Source organism: Haliotis cracherodii, unplaced genomic scaffold (assembly GCF_022045235.1).
Source record: "Haliotis cracherodii isolate W230 unplaced genomic scaffold, xgHalCrac1.p SCAF_12, whole genome shotgun sequence".
NCBI lineage: Eukaryota > Metazoa > Mollusca > Gastropoda > Lepetellida > Haliotidae > Haliotis > Haliotis cracherodii.
In genome coordinates, this window is record NW_027266267.1 from 24,710,564 (window position 1) to 24,734,229 (window position 23,666).

The window sequence follows — 23,666 nt, forward strand, 5'->3', positions numbered from 1 at the left end:
ATACAGTTTTCATTGTCATCCTGTATGATTCCGGCTAGTCGCTTCTGGTTGTCATTGTTCAACAATTTATAAAACGGAAATATTATGAATAGTTATTTATATATGGCAATATTGATGATGACTTACTGATACAAGTTTACTTATGTTCCAGGGTCTACATGGGCAGTGACAACTGTGAAGTGAAAAACCTGGATGAAGATGTTTTGTAAGCATCGACTAAAATGTCGTTGTTTTTTCATTACAATGTGAAATAGTGAAATGAAAAGAGTCTACCGTCCTATGTTCTGTTCTTATAAGATAAACGGATATATGTGACGAACAATGTCAAGGTCAAGTCGTCTTTAATAATGAAGTGGACATTGGTCAGCAAAGCTATCATAACCAGATATTGAATCGGTATGAAACACGTGTCATTACTCGCGCAAGATTCGCAAAACAGGCAAGGTGGCGCAAAAAACGATTTTCCAAACATTTTGAACTCAGGGGCAAAAGAAAGTATTCCTAGGACTTATTTGTGTAATTGTAAACTATTAAACAATCCTTGATTATGTTTATTTAACCATCACTCATTCCTGCATCAAAGTAATCTGTGGCTGGGTATTTTTGTGTAAAAATAAATTACTTCAATGAAAGCTAGAATAACAATTGAATATGCAACCACATGACCCTAGCATGTTTGAAATGTTGTAATATTGTGTCGAAAAAAGCAAATTTGTGGATTTTAAAAGAGTTCTTATATACCCATCAGCAGCTGTGTATGTTTTATTGGAATTCTTTTTTTTTTAATCTTTAAAAGTTTAAATCAAACTATATCTTTTTTAAATATAACCATGTAGAAGTATTATTTGAGTGCTGACTTAGCGCCGATACATATTTTGGGAAATATCGCTAACTTGAGATATTTTCAGTCGAAATTCAAACCTATGATAAAATCAACTGGAATGTAGAATATTATTTTCTCATTGCGTACCTGAATGATATGATCCGGTGGTGTAAATGTCTGCCGAAAAACAGATTTATTGATTTTCAAAGATAACATGTCATCAGCAGGTGTTGTATTTTACGACAAATTTTTTGGGTAATTTTTTTTTTTTTTAATCAAATTATATTTAAATTCTGGAAACAGATTTGTCCAGAAACTCTCCATGCTGTGGGCAGTCTCTGTCAAAGGTATTTACAAAATTTAACATGCTGTTCTCACGGGTACATAAATAGGAAAAAAATCGTTCGAAAACTCAAAATTTAAACCATGTCGCACATGGGCGGTCACATGTGCGAGAATATTTTCCTTTGCTCAAAACACATGTTTTTCTTTGTCAAATACATAAAGACAACATAAATACACATGATTCAACCAATTTTAACTTAATTCAACTAATTGATTGCGTTATTGAAATACTTCCCACGTGTGTTTTTTTCTTCCTTTGTACGTACCCATGAGAACAGCATGTTCAATTTTGTAAATCCCTTCGACAGAGACTGGCCACAGCTTGGACAGTTTTTGGACAAATGGGTTTCCAGAATTAAAATGGGAAGTGTTTTTTTTTGTTGTTTTTTAAAACATGTCAAAGTACTAGTATTCTTTGGGTGAAGACCGAGCTTTTCAGCGCAGTTCATTGTTAGGATATAAATTTCAATTGAAAATGAAACATATGATAAGATAAACTGACATGTATCGTTTCTTTTGCTCCTCGGTTTATACCCTATATCAGGTGTACAGGCGAGATGATTGGCATACACCCAATCTAACATCATTATCAGTGCATGTTGTGTGTTTCTCATCCATGCTTGGCTTCAGAGGGAGCGACTGGGGTGGAGAAAATAAAGAACAGATACATTGTGTATTGAATAAAACACAGTCACACATAAGTCACAAGTTCCTTTTCAATTTCGCCAACCTTTGCCTTTGTTTTAGATTTGGGATTGATCTTGACAAGGACGGGACAAGCTGGTGGGGGGCGCTGAAGTGCAAGCCAGAAACTACCTATGTGGGTGAGTCAATGGAGACATGGATCCGGAGTACACGACACAATGGAGCCATTACAAGAGACGGAGAGAGAGAGGGGGGGGGGGGGGGAGAGAGAGGGGGGGAGGGGAAGAGTGAGGATGGAGGAGAGAGAAGAGGGGAAGGAGAGAGGAGAGAGAGGAGGAAGGAGAGAGATGATGGAGAGTGAGAGGGGAGAGATAGAGAGAGAATGAAAGAGGAGAGAGAAAGAGAGAGGGGAGGAATGAAAAGAGAAAGGGGAAGAGCGCGAGAGAGAGGGAGAGAAAGGAGAGATAGAGAGACGGGGTGAGAGTGGAGAGATAGTCAGAATGGGAGAGGAGAGTGAAAGAGAGAGAGGTGAGAGAGGGGAAGAGCGGGGAGGAAGGAGCGAGATGAGGGGAAAGAGCGCGCGAGAAAGAGAGGGGAGAGATATTAGAGATAGAGAGACGGGGTGAGAGTGGAGAGATAGAGTGAGAATGGGAGAGGAGAGTGAAAGAGAGGTGTGTGAGGAGAGGAGGAAAGCGGGGAGGAAGGATAGAGAGCGAGATTGGTGTAGAATGCTGAGGTAATAGTGTGTCACTTAACAAAGAAAGGACATGATTGCAAGAAACTGTATGTATCATTCATAAAAATCCTTGAAAAAGCCATGGCCAATTACTGAAGTGAACCATGGATACGTCCAGGTACAGTTACTTCTTATCCTAGTGCATTCAACACTTGATAGCATTGACACCAAAGGACCTCCAAAACCAATTCGTTACACCCGAACGACGTGATTTACACGAAAAGACGTTGTTACAACCGAGTAGTCGTTATACCCGAACCTCGTTACAACCGAGAAGTTGTTATACCCGAACCCCGTTACAGCCGGGTAGTCGTTATACTCGAACCTCGTTACAACCGGGTAGTCGTTATACCCGAACCTCGTTACAACCGTGTATTCGTTATACCCGAACCTCGTTACAACCGTGTATTCGTTATACCCGAACCTCGTCATAATCCAGTAGTCGTTATAACCCAGCAGTCGTTATACCCGAACCTCGTTACAACCGAGTAGTCGTTATACCCGAACCTCGTTACAACCGAGTAGTTGTTATATCCCAACATCGTTACAACCGAGTAGTCGTTATACCCGAACGTCGTTACAACCGAGTAGTCGTTATACCCAAACATCGTCATACCCCAGTTGTCGTTATACCCGAACCTCGTTACAACCAAGTAGTCGTTATACCCGAACCTCGTTACAACCGACTAGTCGTTATACCGGAACCTCGTCATAACCCAGTAGTCGTTATAACCCAGTAGTCATTATACCCGAACCTTGTTACAAGGGGTTAGTCGTTATACCCGAACCTCGTCATAACCCAGCAGTCGTTATACCCGAACCTCGTTACAACCGAGAAGTCGTTATACCCGAAAGTCGTTACAACCGAGTAGTCGTTTTACCCGAACCTCGTTACAACCGAGTAGTTGTTATTCCCGAACCTCGTTACAACTGAGCAATTGTTATATCCGAACGTCGTTACAACCGAGTAGTCGTTATACCCGAACCTCGTCATAACCCAGTTGTCGTTATACCCGAACGTCGTTACAACCGAGAAGTCGTTATACCCGAACGTCGTTACAACCGAGTAGTCGTTTTACCCGAACCTCGTTACAACCGAGTAGTTGTTATTCCCGAACCTCGTTACAACTGAGCAATTGTTATATCCGAACGTCGTTACAACCGAGTAGTCGTTATACCCGAACCTCGTCATAACCCAGTTGTCGTTATACCCGAACGTCGTTACAACCGAGTAGTCATTACACCCGACTGGAGATGACTGAATGGAGTTGAGTATTTAATTACATTGAGATTGCTGATTCGTGTTGTAATAATTAGTTATCTTGTACTTATTGTAGTGAAATGAAGTTGTTCCGTTCAAGATAATATGCAGGTTGGCAAAGTATTGGTTATTTATAATGAAGAAATACAGTAAACTACGTTTATAACAAACACGCTTATAACGAACTGACAGATATAACGTAATATGTTTGGTCCCGGACATTTGCTGTGTATATTCTGTATATGTGTTTATAACGAACTACGGTTATAACGAACTAAAAGTATTGGTCCCTTTGAGAATAACCGTGGTTTACTATTTAAGCGTATAGTAGCTCTGTCCCCATCTTCCCTAAGCAAGTGAGTTAACTGACTATAAAAGTCCAGTTTCCACCCTTGCCGAAATAGGCTGGTATTATGGAGTTACAGTTTTGCTGGACTAACGAGTCTATGCTTAGTCCAATCAAAATCATGCACCGAAATCGAAATCCGGTTCGTAGAGTGTCATACAGATTTCCGTCGACTGCAGGATTTGCAAAGCATGTGCGCCGCTAACTCGTTGTCAACAGATATTTTCTAAATCTTTTCATGTTTTTAATCAAGGTGCTCACGTGATTTGATGCACTTCGCGATGTAAGACTCGTTTTATCACAATATAGATCTTGATTATCAATCAGATCGTCTTGACTGGGCGCCACCGTTTTGTTTGAAACAAATGCAAGTGATACGAGAGGTTGAATCTGATTGGTCAATAGGAGAGGCATAGAAAGGACATAACTCGTAATAGCCACTGGTGGCGCTACGATCGAGCCCAGGAATTCCAGCCTAGTTCGGCAAGGGTGGAAACTGGACTTTTAAAGATGATCTGTCCCACACATGTTCGATCACCAGAACATCAGAGCTGTTGATAAAAAAATGTTCTCGTAAACCGAACCTGTCTCCAGTGTCGTGGCGTGCATTGAAACGTTTTTCTTGGTGTTTTAATCAATATTTGTTTCCTGTATGATTTATACTCTCTCTGGTCTTGGTGCAAAGCAGTTATTGCGTACTCCTTCCAGCGGCCCGGCTTGCATTAATAATACCTAGTTTTTACGACCGTTTGTTCCGTATTCACTATGGCGACATAAAGAACGCACTGAAACCTTGTTTCACAACAACTCATGTTTAATGGTGTATTCAGTCACATAAGAAATTAACACATCTCATCAACAGTCAAACAGCTCTAACATGGACTAGTTTTCGTCATGGTTCATTTCACTGTCACATTTACACGTTTCTACCAAGTTCGTCGGGTACCTTTTAGCTACTAATTTGTCCTACGCATCAATCCGCGCATGGTTTAACATAGACAATGTGACTCGACTTGGTCGATATTTGTCTGGCCATAGCTACGAAAAATAGACGTTAGTGTAGTATTCTAAATTAAAAGCTGACAGATTCGTTTGATTTGAATTTTTAAGGCATATAATATATAAAATGGATATTGTGAATGCTTCATCCTATACAGCATCAATTAATAGATCCTCATGTCGCCCTGTGAAGCACTGTAAAGATAATAATAAGGTATATATATTTTTTTAAAATCCTATGAGGATACGGGAGAATTGTTAGTGAGAGTCGCCGAAATTCGATGTGAAATCTTATGCTCGTGGGTTCAAATCCCAGATTCGGCAGCCTAACTAGGGCCCTTGGTATGTCAGCAGCCTACCCGTGCTCTTGGATTTCATCGAATTGGTAAACACGTATGTCCTTAAATTCAGGATTGCCTCCCTCTTGAAGCGTTGACACGGGTGGCCCAGTTGTCTATGGGGTGGCTTTTTGCCCCGGCACGACAGGAAACTATGATTTATGGGTTCGAATTCCGTTTCGCCCCGGTTATGTTTTCAGGATTGTCATCACCATACCCGTGCTCGTGGGTTTCACCAAAGTGGCAAACGTTTGAGACCTGCATCATAAGGGCTTTCCTCCCACAAGAAACATACGCGCCATGATACAATCTTCTTATCGTATAGTGTAGCCGTTGCCAATGCAAGTGTCCTCCTGTACCACTCTTCAACCTTAGACGTTCGTTTTTCAGACTTGGCCACAGGACGTGTTTAAATCTTACTCCTCTCGTCCTCAGAGTGTGTAGCTGGTCCTGCTTGAGAAAGACAAACATGTTTTCTATACTGTTTTCTGACAGTTTTATTCAGTTCCTAATTGCAGCAACTTGTTGCGAACTGGGTCAGAACCCTAGCCCTCAAAAACCAGGAGTCTATTAGGACTACCATCATTAGATTATGACTGGTCCTCATCACAATTTACTTGGCTCGGGCTAGCGGACTAGCGTGAATTTTGTAGGGGATGGTCATTATTTTCTGTACATTTGTGTTCGTTTGTGCATCGAAAACCTCAAATGGTTCAATTTCATGTTTGTACTAACGATATCTCACATGTTTCAGGCTTCGTGAATGCCAGTTTCATCGTCGATGAATGGTTTGGAAGGTAGGTACCGCTTACTTTAAAATAAAATAACTGAAAAATGAGTTGACGGGCCTGAAGCTCGGGAAAATTGCTGTCGCGTTATCGTCATCGTTTAAATACTATATTTTTCATTTCATTTTAAAATTGAAGTTCTTTCAGTTAAATGATGTTCTTATTACACTACTTAAAACTGTTTCGTATAGTCATACAAAGAGTAAAAAAAAATTAAAAAATTAATATACATGTGCGCAGAACGTTTCCCCAAGCTACAAATATATTGTTTAGATCCTTGGGGTATTAGAACTAATTCTTTGACCTGTTACAAGGGATTTGGGGTAATTTCGATACTACCACAATTCCAAAAATAGTTGTTGTAACCACGGCTGCCCTATGGGTATGCCAGAATCAACTTCTTCGCATGTGTAGAACAGATGGAGACGAAATACAACCCGATTTGACCATGCATTGGCATGACACCTGTGCCTCGTGTAAGTCTGTACATATTAACCTTACCGCTGCACACATTTCTTCAGGTCAATGCCCGATCTGGATACTCTCCGAGTCAGCAGTACAGGGAAGATCTACATGTACCAGATATATGCCCGTATGTATCCTGTACCAGACATATTCACGTATGTAGCATGTACCAGACATATTCACGTATGTAGCATGTACCAGACATATGCACGTATGTATCATGTACCAGACATATTCACGTATGTAGCATGTACCAGACGTATGTACGTATGTAGCATGTATCAGACATATGCACGCATGTATCATGTACCAGACATATGCACGTATGTATCATGTACCAGACATATGCGCGTATGTATCATGTACCAGACATATGCGCGTATGTATCATGTACCAGACATATGCGCGTATGTATCATGTACCAGACGTATGCACGTATGTATCATGTACCCAGACATATTCACGTATGTAGCATGTACCAGACATATTCACGTATGTATCATGTACCAGACATATGCACGTATGTATCATGTACCAGACATATGCACGTATGTATCATGTACCAGACATAAGCACGTATGTATCATGTACCAGACATATGCTCGTATGTATCATGTACCAGACATATGCGCGTATGTATCATGTAACAGACATATGCGCGTATGTATCATGTACCAGACATATGCGCGTATGTATAATGTACCAGACATATGCACGTATGTATCATGTAACAGACATATGCACGTATGTATCATGTACCCAGACATATTCACGAATGTATCATGTACCAGACATATGCGCGTATGTATCATGTACCAGACATATGCACGTATGTATCATGTACCAGACATATGCACGTATGTATCATGTACCCAGACGTATGTAGCATGTACCAGACATATGCACGTTTGTAGCATGTAACAGACATATGCACATATGTAGCATGTACTCAGACTTATGTATCATGTACCAGACATATGCACGTTTGTATCATGTACCAGACATATGCACGTATGTATCATGTACCCAGACGTATGTAGCATGTACCAGACATATGCACGTTTGTAGCGTGTACCAGTAAGGATAATCATATTTTTCAGTTGCATTTCAAATAATTATTAGCACGGACTGATAAGTAAGTAAGCTTATATCCATATTGAAATCGAGAACCCACAACGTCCGCCTCTGTTCCAGCTGTCACGGGGATCAGCCCCAACACAGGCAGCAAGAGAGGGGGGACCAGGCTGACAATCACGGGGAAGCACTTTGACGAGACTGACGCAAAGGTCAAGGTCATGGTTGGAGGTGGGTTGCTGGAATAGTGCTTAAAAGCGACGTAAAGCCATATCCTCTCACTCTCTGTATATATGATGTATAGGTATCATGTAAACTCTTGGAATACTATTTGGTTCTTTTATTAAGTGGGGGCGGTCGGGTAGCCTAGCGGTTAAAGCCTTGTCGTCACGCCGAAGACCCGGGTTCGGTTCCCGACATGGGTACAATGTGTGAAGCCAATTTCTGGTGTACCCCGCCGTGGTATTGCTCGAATATTGCTAAAAGCGGTGTAAAGCCATACTCACTCATCCACTCTTAAAAAGTGAACCCTGTTGATCCAGACAATACCTTTGCCCGATAAATCCTCCGACTTTACATTTTTCTGGATACGCGAAACACTGGTATTGGGCGAATGTCCGTATGTATGCAGACTACAAACGGTCCCTCTGCTGTTTCCAGGTACCGAGTGTCGGGTGACGGAGCCGGTGACGGACACGCAGATAGTCTGTGAGACACAACCTGCCCCTGCTGCTGCGGAGTACTACGAAGGTGAGTGACTGACGGAGGGGAGGGGTGGGGGAGAGGAGGTGACGGACACGCAGATAGTCTGTGAGACACAACCTGCCCCTGCTGCTACGGAGTATTACGAAGGTGAGTGACTGACGGAGGGGAGGGGGTGGGGGAGAGGAGGTGACGGACACGCAGATAGTCTGTGAGACACAACCTGCCCCTGCTGCTACGGAGTATTACGAAGGTGAGTGACTGACGGAGGGGAGGGGGTGGGGGAGAGGAGGTGACGGACACGCAGATAGTCTGAGACACAACCTGCCCCTGCTGCTGCGGAGTATTACAAAGGTGAGTGACTGACGGAGGGGGGGGGGGTGGAGGGGAGGGGATGGGGGGTGGGTGGGTGGGGGGTGTGGGGGTGTGGGTGGAGACAAGGAGAGAGGATGTGAGTGTTATGTCACAGACTCGCGTATGAAAGCATAACAGCAATATGACCGTGAGAGTACGATAACATTGTAACCGTCCGATCATCAACGGTTTGTGGGGTTTGCTTGTACTAGTCCGGACTGATGCCGATGTTTATAGTGCTGGCCCCCTGAGATACCATGTCGACGTTTAATATGAATACCCCACCTAGACACAGCATACTGACTGCAAGGTGACTAGTCCTTGTTTTAGCCCCCCAATGTCGACCGCCAGGCACGGTAACAACATGTATCATCTTTTAACGTCTTTGCGTTAATCTTTCGCTCTCCGCGGGAACGCTCTACCACAAAGCCGATCTCCAGAGGATTATTTGGTCGGTGGATACTTGAACCAAGAAATAATAAATGATTATCATATAAAGTATAACGCCAGAGAATAACCTGTCTCGATTGTGCGCCGAAACATTCAATTGGGTTTAATAAGTGTTCGTGAAATAGAAAGCATGTCCTGCTCTACCGGCAGAACCCGCCACCAACACAAGGTGCACCAAAAAAGTGTAAAACGCCTAATGTACTGAAAGTATCTTGTATAAATTCGTCAGAACACTCATTCATCATTCGTGGGATGTCGCTTTGTTTTGTTTGTTTAACGCCGCACTCAGCAATATTCCAGCTATATGGGGAGGTCTGTAAATAATCGAGCCTGCACAAGACAATCCAGTGATTGACATCATGAGCATCAATCTACGCAATTGGGATACGATGACATGCATCAACCAAGTCAGCGAGCCTGACCACCTTATCCCTATAGTCGCCTCTTACGACAAGCATGGGTTGCTGAAGACCTATTCTACCCCGGATCTTCACTAGATGATGGGGGGCACGGGTGGCCCAGTCGTATAAGGCGCCGCGATTCGCTGTGCAGAGTTGCGTCCCTTGGGCAAGCCAGAAACCTATGATTGTGGGTTCGAATCCCGGTTCGCCCCCATTATGTTTCTAGGTTTGTCAGCACCACACCCTTGCTCGTGGGTTTCACCGAAGTGATAAACGTCTTAGACCTGCATCACTTCGGGCTTTCCTCCCACATTAAGCTGACACGCCGTGATATAACTGGAATAATGTTAAAAGCGGCGTTAAATCCAACTCACTCACTCACTCACTGGATGATGTATGTAGTGTGGCTAGGTCACTGATGCTGCTATTCACAAAAGATGTTTGCCCCGATCATTGAGGGGAGTTGTGAGTCCTTGTTAATGTGGTATTTTTTTTAAAAAGTCCTTATATTCTTAAATATATATATGATGGCATTCATTCCAGTCATGTATTGGTCTTCGTTACTTGCCCTATTAGAAGTGAGTGAGTGAGCGCTTTTGACAGTATTCCAGGTTACATCACGGCGTGTCAGCTTAATGTGGGAGGAAAGTGATGCACGTCTCAGACGTTTACCACTTCGGTGAAACCCACGAGCACGGGCATGGTGCTGACAAACCTTGCAACATAATCGGGACGAACCGGGATTCGAATCCACAATCATAGGTGTCTTGCGTGCCCAAGGGACGCAACTCTGCACAGCGAATCACGGCGCCGTAGACGACTGGGCCACCCGTGCCCCTAATATTTGAAGTTAAATATAAACAATGAACTGTCTCTGACGTGCAGTTATGATAATATTATTAGTTATGTTATGAACATGAAGTGGGAAATTTTGGAATTTGAACCGACCGAATATCGGCCTCGACTTGATCGCCGATGACCCAACTTACAGCACTTCCTTCTCGGAGTGAGCAAGTTAGCTTTGCTTAACGCCGCTTTGAACAGTATTTCATTTATATCACGTCGCGTCAAATTGATCTGTGAGAAAACCTCGAAGTGATGCAGGTGTTAGACGGCTTACACTTAGACGATCAGGCCGAATCTAGGATTCGAAACCACGATTATAGGGTTCGGGCACACCTAAGGGAGGCAACTCTGCACAGTGAATGTGCTTACTCCTCTATTAGGCGTTGGATATAAGTTATGTTGAAACTCCCGTTTATGCCTCAGGTGGCCGAGGGTTGAAGTTTGAGCTGTGGAACGCAAGCATGACAGGCCTTGACGAAGTCAGCACGTTGACAACGTCCGCCGCTGACTACTACACGTGGACGATCGACAGCGGTTACTACATGGACGAGGCTGGAATGGACAGGTTCAACACCAGGGCTAGAGGGTTCTTCGTAGCTCCTCGCACATCGGAGTACCGCTTCTACGTCATGGCCGATGATAACGCCGAGCTTTATCTCAGCACTGATACCGATCCTGCCAACAAAGTAATGCTGAATTCCACATCAATTTTAGCTTTTGTTCCTGTCCAGCTTAAGTAGCATTTATGTAACAGTAAACTACGGTTAAAACAAACTTTATTTGTCATATCCATTGTTCGTTATAAGCATATGTACAGCATATATACAGCAAATGGACGGGACAACGAAATAGTTCGATATATCCGTCAGTTCGTTATAAGTGTGTTCGTTATAAACGTAGTTTACTGTACTTAATTTTTTTTTATTTACAGTTTAATCTTGTTCCTTCGAGGTTAAGACAAAACGAGATCACATAAAATATCGACAACTGTAGAAACACTTTCTATTTAAATGCATGGTGTACATCTATCTAAGTTCCCACGAAGTTGATCTCATGAGTATATGTTTTTCATTTTAGGTTTTAATGGCCAAATCCAACGTTGACAGAAAGTATACAGATGACCCGGAAAACCAAGAGTCGGACCTCGTTAGTCTCACGAAAGATGCAAGGTACATTAAAATACTTATGTTTCTTTTCATAAACTTTGAGTTGGTGGATGGATGGGCTTGTGGGGTGATGGAGTGAGGGTTTTTAGGTACATATGTAAGTTGTGTTTTCTTTATGGAGCCATTCTTCTCTTCAGGTACTACCTTGAAGTCTTAATGAACGAGGGGAGTGGACAAGCGTACTTTCAAATAGCTGCACGCGCATTCGTCACGCCCTACACCTCATCTCAGACAGCGGCGGCTTGGCAGGACACACAGGAGCTACAGTTCTCCTCCACCGTAATCAAAGATACTCAGGTAGCCTAAATACTGGCTTTTCTTATTCAAAGATACCAAGGTAGACCAATTATTTGCTTTTCTAATTCAAAGATACCCAGGTAGACCAATTATTTGCTTTTCTAATTCAAAGATACCAAGGTAGACCAATAATTTGCTTTTCTAATTCAAAGATACCAAGGTAGACCAATTATTTGCTTTTCTAATTCAAAGATACCCAGGTAGACCAATTATTTGCTTTTCTTATTCAAAGATACCCAGGTAGACCAATTAGGGGCTAAAACAAGGACTGGTCGGCTCGGAGTCAGTGTACTGTGTCTGAGTGGGGTAGTCAGGTTAAACTGCGGCATGATATCTCAGTGGCCAAGCACTTTAAAATCGGCTTTAGTCTAGACTAGCACAAACAGCCACACACACACGTACACGCACGTCGCTATACAAGTGCAATAATCTTGGACGCGACGTTAAACCCAATTTACCTCAATTAACAAACCTGGAAACATAACCAGGAGAAGTGTGGGTTTCGAATCAAATGCTGCATGTTAGTTCTGAGAACAAAGTAGAATAACTAAAAATACAAGACCATTCACCAACAAAATCTTCACAAAGATGTTGCGTGTATTTTAACTATCAGTGAGTAAGTGAGTATGGTTTTACGCCACTTTTAGCAATATTCCAGCAATATCACGGCGGGGGACACCAGAAATGGGCTTCACACATTGTACCCATGTCGGGAATCGAACCCGGATCTCCGGCGTGGCGTGCCAACGCTCTAACCACGAGGCTACCCGACCGCCCCATCTTTTCTATGTACGCGATTTACACTACATCGATCATCTCTAACACTTACAGAGTGTGGTCCTCACCGTACCCACGTCGCAGACGTTGGTGAAGGAGGTGCAGACTGTAACCATTGTCGGCAACGAGGACACCTACTTCAGACTCGGTCTGTTTGGAGTCTACAGCGGTCAGTATACACCAGTTAGTGAGTGAATGAGTTGGATTAACGCCGTTTTCAACAGTATTCCAGTTATATCACGGCGTGTCAGCTTAATGTGGGAGGAAAGCCTGAAGTGATGCAGGTCTCAGACGTTTACCTCTTCAGTGAAACCCACGAGCACGGACATGGTGCTAACAAACCTAGAAACATAATCGGGGCGAACCGGGATTCGAACCCACAATCATAGGTTTCTGGCGTGCCCAAGGGACGCGACTCTGCACAGCGAATCACGGCGCCTTAGACAACTGGGCCACCCGTGCCCCCTCTTGGGATAGTAAAATAATGAACCTTTTGAGCCAGTATAATTCGACTCAATGGAAATAAGATAGGATAGGAGGATGGTTAGAATCAGAAGCCACACCGTTCACTCCCTTGTAACACGAATGTCGACCTTTTTCATCCAGAGCCCCTCCGTTTGACGGCCAGCGATGGGCAGGTGGACGACGCCCTGACGAGCCTGCCTAGCCTGGCCCCTGACGGTGTGTCAGTGCAGAGAGCGACCGAGGGAGCCGGAGTTAAGTTCACCATCACCTTCGACAGCGAGAGAGGTATGCCTGAAACATATGTTTAACCCCCTGGATGCCACAGGGACATATATGTTATTTTTTTTACATTTCATTACATTTGATTATGAGGCTATTGTTCCATTAATACTGGTTCAACATTAATCACATTACACTTACACAATCAGGAGAATGTCGGAATCCAAGGACTAAGTTATATGTTAGATAGGGCCATCCATTTCGCTATTACCTCTTTTTAATGAAGAACTATTTCATCACATCTTATGGGGTATGTATTATAACTAAACGTATACAGTTACTTCATCGATATTTGTGTTGGAATAGTTTGGTTCCTCGTGAACAAAACACCAGGAAAATATGTTATACTCACCCACAGCTAATTCTCACCAAGTGACTTGAGTTACAATAAACTAGTGCTAAGCATAGCGGAGTTATGCCCCCTTTTCTTTGTACGTGTGTAACCTCTCTGTCGCCTTTTGACGTCATAGAGAAAAATCAGTTTTCGTTATTTACGGCAATCTCATTTTGGCATTGAATGTATTTCGTTATACATACGCATATAACACCATTTGATATATAGTTATGTCGTTCAGATATTAGGCAGTATTGTGTTCGCCCGCAGATTCCGTAAAGATTCTAAATAAAAAAATCCTCGCACAGTACTTTTATCGGTGCACGATAAAAAGCGGAAAAGTTACTGTTTTTCAACGCAGAATAAATTTTCGGACAACACTTAGAAGTGTATTTTTTTAAACCGGTTTAATATTTGCAGTTAACATTACACCATCAAATTGGAAATTTAATATTCTCCACCTCTGCGTAATTTTATAGCCAGAGGTAGATCCAGTGCCGCGTGAGCGCAATTCTCGCACAACCTTCACTTTTCCTATCTTAGGAAAATGTGCTTTAGAAAAAAAACTCGGCATCCAGAGGTTAAAAGTCGTCAACTGGAACACCCTTACTGGATATAACATTTCAGATGAAATGCAAGCATGTCGCAATGTAAATGCAATTAGGAGATAAACATGCTGTGTTTTCAATGTAGAACTAGGTTACCTGGAGATTTAACCCCGCTTAATTGAATTTGGAACCGAACACGCAGCTTGAGGTTTCGAATGATAAATTTATCGCGGTTATATCTACAGGTAACCTAGCTCGACATTGAAAACACACTATGTTTATCTCCATTCTACCATGACTAAATAAAACGCGAACTCTTTGGTGTTAGCAAATATACTGAGTGAAGCGGCATGGGTTGAGTTCAGTGTTTTGAGTGGGTTATCGATCTGAATGACGGAATCACCAACAAAATATAGTGCTGTATATACTCAAGCAGTTTGTTTACACCGTAATACTGTACTCGAACATATGACAGGCATTGAAAGCATATAAGCACGGCAACTTGGTAAGTAACATGAGGTGGGCATCCCTAAAGAAAACAAAGCAAGTTTTGCAAGGCTTCGCTCTACATCGCGATTCACCATTATGACGTCATATCGCTCATTGTGACGCAAACTATATGACGTCACAGTCTTATATAGAAAAGCGCCAAAATTCCAAGCTTTCTGTTGTCTCCACTCTCCTACCCAGAGTTCCATGCGGCCGGCAGCCAGCCAGCATAGTACCTCTGCCACAGATCAGCGCCATGTGACGAATTGTCACGTCTTTCACAGTCCATTCAAGATATTGCATATGCTTTTCATCCGTTTCATGTTTCACAAGTCTACACATTTTCTGAACCAAATCTCAAAGAAAGGTTACGGTTCATTTAGAAAGTATCCTAATACGTGAACATCTACTTGTTTTTGCGTAGTTATCCTTTGTTTACATTGGTTGTACGGCTCCACGTGCTGTCATCGAAGCCCAGCGGAGAGCTAGCGATACGGTCACTTTGATGTATAAATATATATTGTCATGCAACTCACTGTCGCAGTTGTAGTAGCATATCTATATAATTATGCAAAACAATATGTAAAGCGCCCCAACTACTTGCATTAGTCCGTTCTATACTGATTTCTGAAAAGCGTGTTTGTTTACAAACAAGAGAAAAGTCCCGTCACCTGATATGCAAATTAGCCTATGGCGATTGTGTCACCACTGAGTCACCACTGTGTCACTACTGCGCCGGAGTGTGTGTGGTCTCCAAACTGTAAATACATTCCATTTGTAGATTAAATTTTCTATCGTGTTTTCTGCACGACATGTATCGCCACACATCCTTTTTATATTGTAGCAACCGTATCTGTGCATTTTGTAACCTGTAATTGCAGATATAATCATTGAAATATGCCTACCGACAATGAATGAAAATAGTATTATTCTATGAATATTAGCCGTCAAACCAGCTGTTTCAATCAGAAGGGGTTTATTGTGATTAATTAGATTCTGATTGAACAAATTCATGGTAGAATAATCATTCACCACACCCCTTTCACCACACATCATCTCCGCCTTCTATGTTCTGTTTGACTGATGATGCATGACATGGGCGGATACAGAGAGAGAGGGGGGGGTTAGCGGGGGTGCGCACCCCCCCCCCCCCTTTTATTTCGAAAAAAATCTTTATTTCTGTATAACTTACCACCAAAGACAATAAATAGATCTTAATTGTGCACACACACACACACAAACCCTCCCCCCCCACACACACACACACACCCCACCCCACACACCCCTTTTCAAAAAAGCTGAATCCGCCCATGCATTACAGTTTAATACTAGAGACAGCGGTGTGACCAGGCTTGATTGTTTTTACCATTTACGCTTTGAATTTGAAAATTCTGCACTGTCTATTTGTGTGTTTTTGCAATAAAATATGTTTACTAGTTCATGGAAAGAAAAATCTTCTGCTTCAGGCGACTTTCCCGACCTCACCTACATGTTCGACGCTGGAGGCCCGACTGACTGCACGATTACAATTGCAGAAAAGACAAAGGGGAGATCACCCTTGAATCACTTCAGTCTCAAGATGGATGATCTCCCCTCCCCAAGTATTAAGGTCACGGCCAGTGCTGAAGACGTAAGTGTACCTGCATCAACATTTAGGTTAGAGGAGATAATTAATGTTAGATAACCGCAGTTTCAAATGACAATACCGGTTGTTACTTGTTTCTTGTGTTGTATTCTCTTACATATGTTTTGGCGGATGTTATGTTATGCTATGCTATGCTATGCTATGCTATGCTATGCTATCCTATGCTATTTTATGTTATGTTATGTTATGTTATGTTATGTTATCTTAGCGCTAAGATTACCTTAAGCCTATGTTAAAGTATGGGGAACTGTGAAGATCCGGGGTAGAATAGTTCTCCAGCAACCCACGCTTGCCGACTATGCTTGGCGCAAGAGGCGACTAAGGAGATCGGGTGGTAAGACACGCTAACTTGGTTGATACGTGTCATCGTATCTCAGTTCTGTAGATGGGCGGTCGGGTAGCCTGGTGGTTAAAGCGTTCGCTCGTCACGCCGAAGACCCGGGTTCGATTCCCGACATGGGTACAATGTGTGAAGCCCATTTCTGGTGTCCCCCGCCGTGATATTGCTGGAATATTGCTAAAAGCGGCGTAAAACCATACTCACTCACTCACTCACTCAGTTCTGTAGATAGATGCTCATGATGTCAATCACTGAATTGTCTGTTCCAGACTCGATTATTTACAGACCGCCGTCACAAAGCTTGAATTCTGCTGAGCGCAGCGTTAAACAAACAAACAATAAAGTATGGAAGTTACGATCATTCTAGCCCTAAGATCGCTTTGTGCACGTGGGCCAAGATGATCCAGTCCAATTTTAACAAAGTTATCAACCAGCCACACTGAAATACACACTCATTTTAACATTATGTGTTTGTTTGCAGCTGTTTGGGTGTCGCTGTGTGTTTGATCTCTTACAATTCCAACTGAGATGGCACCTATTCCATGTTCCAGGTGCAAGCGTCCCTGATGTCGTTGTTCAGCGTCCGTTGCCCAGAAATCTACAACAACCCGCCCCATAAATATTTATCACTCGAATATGAGGTTGCCGTGCACAGTTTGTATGGCGTGGCGGTGTCGGACGAGGAACCGTTCTGTGGCCGGTTCTCTTCTCAGAACCCTCAATATTTGTATCTGAAGGATGGCGATTCAAATGGAATGTCCCTCTCACAATACAAGGTGGTGAGTATTGTAATCAATAAGCGTTGACATTAATATTATACTGAACTATCGATAGTTTGGATAGATGCTACAAACATGCCAATAATATCACAAAAATCCATGCACACTCTATGTATGATATTGAAATGTAAAATATAATGGAAAATGGAATAAACAAAAATAGTTTGGATAGATGAATCCCCATTTTGTCAGACACCTTGCGTTGCCGCCTGTATGCATCGCTCTGTCATGTTTTTGACTTGGGTAGTTTACAGTCATCATTTTTAAATCCTGGACAAGCCCCGGTAAATGTGGGGTATACGTCTGTCTTACATACGGCTATGTATCGGCCAGTACACCAACAGATGTGTTTATGAAGCAGCCACAGCTGAATCATCAGAGGTTTCAGAAGGAGCACTATTCCTCGCCACAAACTATTACTGCGCCGGGGTGGGGTATAGGTTAGCCTTACCAACCGCTCTGTATTGGCCAGTAGACCAACAGATGTGTTTGTGAAGCATCCAGCTGAATCATCAGAGGTTTCAGAAGGAGCACTATTCCTCGCGACAAACTATTACTGCGCCGGGGTGGGGTATAGGTTAGCCTTACCAGCCACACTGTATTGTATATGTGAAGCTACCTCAGCTGAATCACCAGAGGCTTCAGAAGGAACACCATTGCTCGCAACAAACTATTGCTGCGCCGGGGTGGGGTATAGGTTAGCCTTACCAGCCACTCTGTATTGTATATGTGAAGCTACCTCAGCTGAATCACCAGAGGTTTCAGAAGGAACACTATTGCTCGCAACAAACTATTACTTCGTCGTGGTGGGGTATAGGTTAGCCTTCCCAGCCACTCTGTATTGGCTAGTACACCACCAGATGTGTTTGTGAACCACCTCAGCTGAAGCATCAAATGTTCCAGAAGGAACACCGTTCTTTGTCTATCATCGAATAATATTTTTCTCTCTCAAATATTTCACCCTCAGCTGCGAATTATAAGCCACTGTCTGTCCAACATATTAAAGGGAAAATTGACTTTATCACAAATTTAAATGGTCGCGAAGAAATCAAACGAACCTCGTGCTCTGAAAAACGTTGTTGTTTGACAACGTAAACAAATTAAAACATTGTTCCGGTTCACATGGTATAGCATTTCTATTGTTTTGAACGTCCCTTAGTCCTGTCGTTGCGTCATTGGCTCAAACGAGTGAATATGTGCAAGGGGAGATAATCGTGTCAAGAATCAGAGAATTCAGCGATTAACTACAAAGACTTTGGAAATTCAGCACCATCAGTAGTAGGTATCTGTATCTAGGATTAATCTTTTGATGTGGTTGTTTTTCATCTCCCACTTTTAAAAAATGACCTTCTTGCTAAAGAAAGAAAAAGCCTTTAAATTGATTCTCTATTTGGAGTATTTATTTTCTTCAACCCGCTCTGAAAAAAACAATCTGATCTGCATTTTATCGTCAGTATATTCCAAGATATTCATATTTCGTTTTTCGAGCTATGACTGTCGATAAACAGATCCGAACTTTTGACCTTCGTCGCCCCAGTCGCAAATAACAACGTGATGGTAGAAGAAAGAAAGAAAAACTATTTTTTGGTATCTCACATTACAATTTAAGTTTCGTTTGACACATTTGTTAAAATACAGGTTTATATAAAAAAGAAGGATCCCGCCATACATGCCTATCAGACGCATAAAATGCTTTATTAATAACTCAAAATCATACAGAATTGTCATTGTTATAGTAATTAATTGAAGCGGTCCAAAAATGACAGCCGTCCTGCATCATCAGAGTATTTTCAACCAACGTCAGGCGCACGGGAGGCCCAGTCGCCGAAGTCGTAATTTGCAGAGTTGCTCCCCTTAGGCGTGCAAGGATCCTATGTCAGCACCATAACCTTGGATTTCGCCAAAGTGTTAAAATCTAAGACTGCATGTATAATTCAGCAGACCCATGCATCAATCTCACTCACTCAGCGAAAGGCAATCTTTTAAATTTTTATTTGTTTTATCTTCAATTCTTCCGTCCACCCGCACCCACTGAAGGTGAACACGGCTGTGAGACACCCCGAAACAGCCTGAATAGACTCACAATGAATGGGTTGTCTCCCTTACCTTACTCTTTTCCTCCACATCTTCATCTCGTTTGTTGTTTTACCGCCACACTCAGGAACAGTCCAGCAAAATGACGACGGTCTGTAAATATTCGAATCACAAGATTTTGGGATAATTGTTTTGATGTCAAATTTCAAGATACATAAGTTGAAATTTCATTTTATTATCCTCAAATTTCGAGATCCTTATTTTGGAATTTCAACTTTGCATGTATCTTGGAATTTCAACTTAGTATCTTGGAATTTCAACTTGGTATCTTGAAATTTCAACTCAGTAACTCAGTAAATTTTCAAAGAAAAAAAAGAATATAACAAATGGACCCAAAAGACTTCCGTACTTTACCATATCACGCCCCTGTTTTCTTCACAGCTCTGTCTGGCGTATCGTGGTGTCGTGAAGAACCTGAACATGAAGTATCAGTACGAGGAGTCGGATGGAGATAAACCAGTCGCGTGGAAGACCTTCAACGTCCCCACAGTCGACGACCCTGACAAGTAGGTCCAGATGTCTACTCATCATTGGAGTGAGTGAGTGAGTGAGTGAGTGAGTTGGGATTAACCACGCTTTTAACAGTATTCCAGTTATATCGCGGCGTGTCAGCTTAATGTGGAAGGAAAACCCGAAGTGATGCAGGTCTCAGACGTTTACCACTTCGGTGAAACCCACGAGCACGGGAATGGTGCTAACAAACCTAGAAACATAATCGGGGCGAACCGGGATTCGAACCAACAATCATAGGTTTCTGGCGTGCCAAAGGGACGCAACTCTGCACAGCGAATCGCGGCGCCTTAGACGATTGGGCCACCCGTGCCATTGGATAAAATGTTGACGTTAATATAGAATACTAAACGAGCTCCCGTGTAATACCAATTTTATTAACCGAGTTTCGCTCGTCAGATACCACAACTATTCATGAGTTTCCTAAAATTGGTTTTACATGGGAGCGAGTTTAGTATTTTATTTATTACTTGCCAATTATAATGTTTTTAGAATTATACTATCCTGTGTGAATAGGCTGACACTTACACGATCCATGGCATAATCCAATTGAGCTTAACAAAATAATACTTCAAACACGTCAAAAGTTTTAATAAATTTAATACCATACAACGGTCCACCTTTAGAATTCAAGCGCCCGTTCCACAAAGTTATCGTAACGCTAAGGTTATCGCAACTCACATACTTTCACACAGACTTACGACTGTCGTTGCGCTACAGTACGATCGCCTTGTGGAACGAGGCCGTGCACCACAAAGTTTATAATCACGTCACAATACCCGATGACGTAATTTGTCGAATTGTGCACTCTCCTACCTAGAGTTCCTTGAGGCCGGCAGCCAGCCAGCATAGTACCTCTGCCACAGGCCAGCGCCATGTGACGATTCGTCACGTCTTTCACAGTCCATTCAAGATATTGCGTATGCGTTTCATTTTTGACAAGCTTTCACATTGTGATAAACAAATGTCAAAGAATGGTTACGGTTCATTTAGAAAGTATCCTAAAACGTGAAAATCTACTTGCTTTTGCGTAGTTATCCTTTGTTTACACTGGTTGTACGGCTCCACGTGCTGTCGTCGAAGCCCAACGGAGAGCTAGCGATACTGTCACTTCGATGTATAAATATATAATATTGTCATGCAACTCACTGTCGCAGTTGTAGTAGCATATCTATATAATTATGCAAAACAATATGTAAAGCGCCCCCCCCCCCCCCCCCCCCCCCCCAAAAAAAAAAAAAAAAAAAAATTTTTTTTAAAAAATCAACTTGCATTAGGCCGTTGTATACTGATTTCTGAAAGAGCGCGTATGTTTACAAACAAGAGAAAAGTCCGGTCGCGTGATATGCAAATTAGCCTGTGGCAGTGGTGTTATGCTGAGTCACCACTGCGCCGGAGTGTGGCAATTTTGCTGCAAGATTCATCGGTGAAACAATGCCATGTGATGTCAGCCTAGCAACAAGGTTGCTGGGGTCATCGAGTGTGCATAAGCTCCTCTCAGTGATCTATCATCTCCACACGCAATGTCGTAGAGCAAGCCAAGCGATGTTGACAGCTTGTTCGTGAAACGTGCCCCGACAGAACACAAGCACGCGTTTTGGTATTACACAATGTGTAATACAGTTGTGTGTTTATTGAACGGGTGATTTCTTGACGGGCGGTAACAACCATCTTAGATGTATTCTAACAGTATACGGGATCATATGGGATCAGTAGTTCGGCTCTCTCTGACTTTGAGGCATAATAATGTTAAAAGCGGCGTAAAATCATACTTACTCACTTACTCCAAGGCTCCGGAATTTGCTACGCAGATTTGCATCTCTTAGTCGAAGCAGGATCTGATGAGCGTTGTTTCGAATCCTAGATTCAGCCCGATTATAGTCCTATGTTTTTCCTTGGGGTGTCACCAAATGCGTCCCTTTATGCTTGCCTGACACGCCATGAAATAAGCGGCGTTAAATTCACTCACTCACTCAGATACTTACTTCACGTGTATGTCTCATTGCATCTAGGTGGGCGTATACGTGTATTGACCTGTACAAGATTGCAACCGAACACAAAGCAGGTCATGTCGGCTACCGGCTGCATGCTATCAAAATCTACCGCCCCAACTCCATCGATGACATCTACGTGGACTCTGTGACCATCGTCAGGGAAGACACCACCAAGGATCTTGGTACGGTATTCGTTTTTTCCAAAACTTAGGTACACTAAACAGTGCCAAGTCCCGCTTACTGTATATTTCTATATGAAATATACCCCTGCAAATCCGGGTTAGAATAGGTCTTCAACAACCCATGCATGTTTTACTAAGGCGAACTGTGCTTGTCGTGAAGGGTTCGTGTGGTCAGGCTCGCTGACTTGGTTGATGCATGTCATTGTATCCCAATTGCTTGGATCGATGCTCATGATGTCAATCACTGGATTGACTGGTCGAGACTCGATTGTATCGCCGCCATATAGCTGGAAAATTTCTGAGTGCGGCGTTTAACAAACAAAAGAACAAACACATTGTACAGGAGGCATAGATAGTAGTATCTTTAATATTTTTCAAGGGGGCACGGGTGGCCCAGTCGTCTACGGCGCCGCAATTCGCTGTGCAGAGTTCCGTCCCTTGGGCACGTCAAAAACCTATGATTGTTGGTTCGAATCCCGGTTCGCCCCGATTATGTTTCTAGGTTTGTCAGCACCATACCCTTGCTCGTGGGTTTCACCGAAGTGGTAAACGTCTGAGACCTGCATCACTTCGGGCTTTCTTCGCACATTAAGCTAACACGCCGCGATATAACTGGAATACTGTTAATAGCGGCGTTAAACCCAACTCACTCACTTATATTTTTCAAAATGAGATCCATATCGTATGTTAAAATTTCCCAAAGAGATAGAGTAATTCGGGATATTCTGGTGCGTTGTGCTTCTAGGTATATTTATTTATAAAGAGTGACTCGGTTCAATGGCTTGTCTGAGTGCGTGTCATCCTACCCTGAGGGCGAAGGGCGTTGCTCATAATATTAACCACTGGTTTGTCTGGCCCATACTCCATTATTACAGGTCGCAGTCATAACACTGGAATATAGCTGACTGTAGCGTTAAACAAATGTATTGATGGGGGCCCCTGTCGGGTATCCCCGCCGTGATGCTGCTGGAACATTGCTGGCGTGACACATACATCACTCACTGGAGGAAAGATCCAAAATAGCGAGGTCATGGACATTTTTTTTTTCGTTTTGGGTTTTCAGGTTTGTTTGTTTGTTTAACGCCGCACTCAGCAATATTCCAGCTATATGACGGCGGTCTGTAAATAATCGAGTCTGGACCAGACAATCCAGTGATTAATATCATGAGCATCGATCCACGCAATTGGGATCGA

General features: G+C 42.7%; 1 protein-coding gene across 2 annotated transcripts in view; it reads left to right on the forward strand.

The window, feature by feature from the left end:
- The window catches only part of LOC139458283 (fibrocystin-L-like), a 104,763-nt gene that overhangs the window by 426 nt on the left and 80,671 nt on the right, over positions 1–23,666 (forward strand). Inside the window, exons 2-16 of one of the 2 annotated variants that reach the window (XM_071239661.1) lie at positions 152–205; positions 1,916–1,992; positions 6,248–6,290; positions 6,803–6,873; positions 7,941–8,051; positions 8,481–8,570; positions 10,997–11,259; positions 11,651–11,742; positions 11,877–12,036; positions 12,868–12,982; positions 13,420–13,563; positions 16,395–16,558; positions 17,465–17,692; positions 20,168–20,292; positions 22,309–22,472. In XM_071239661.1, coding sequence (XP_071095762.1) covers positions 159–205; positions 1,916–1,992; positions 6,248–6,290; positions 6,803–6,873; positions 7,941–8,051; positions 8,481–8,570; positions 10,997–11,259; positions 11,651–11,742; positions 11,877–12,036; positions 12,868–12,982; positions 13,420–13,563; positions 16,395–16,558; positions 17,465–17,692; positions 20,168–20,292; positions 22,309–22,472 — 1,894 coding nt within the window. In that variant the 5' untranslated portion in view covers positions 152–158. Of the gene's footprint in view, positions 1–151; positions 206–1,915; positions 1,993–6,247; positions 6,291–6,802; positions 6,874–7,940; positions 8,052–8,480; positions 8,571–8,716; positions 8,776–10,996; positions 11,260–11,650; positions 11,743–11,876; positions 12,037–12,867; positions 12,983–13,419; positions 13,564–16,394; positions 16,559–17,464; positions 17,693–20,167; positions 20,293–22,308; positions 22,473–23,666 lie in introns of those variants that run through there. The other variant, XM_071239662.1, reaches the window with a different exon arrangement.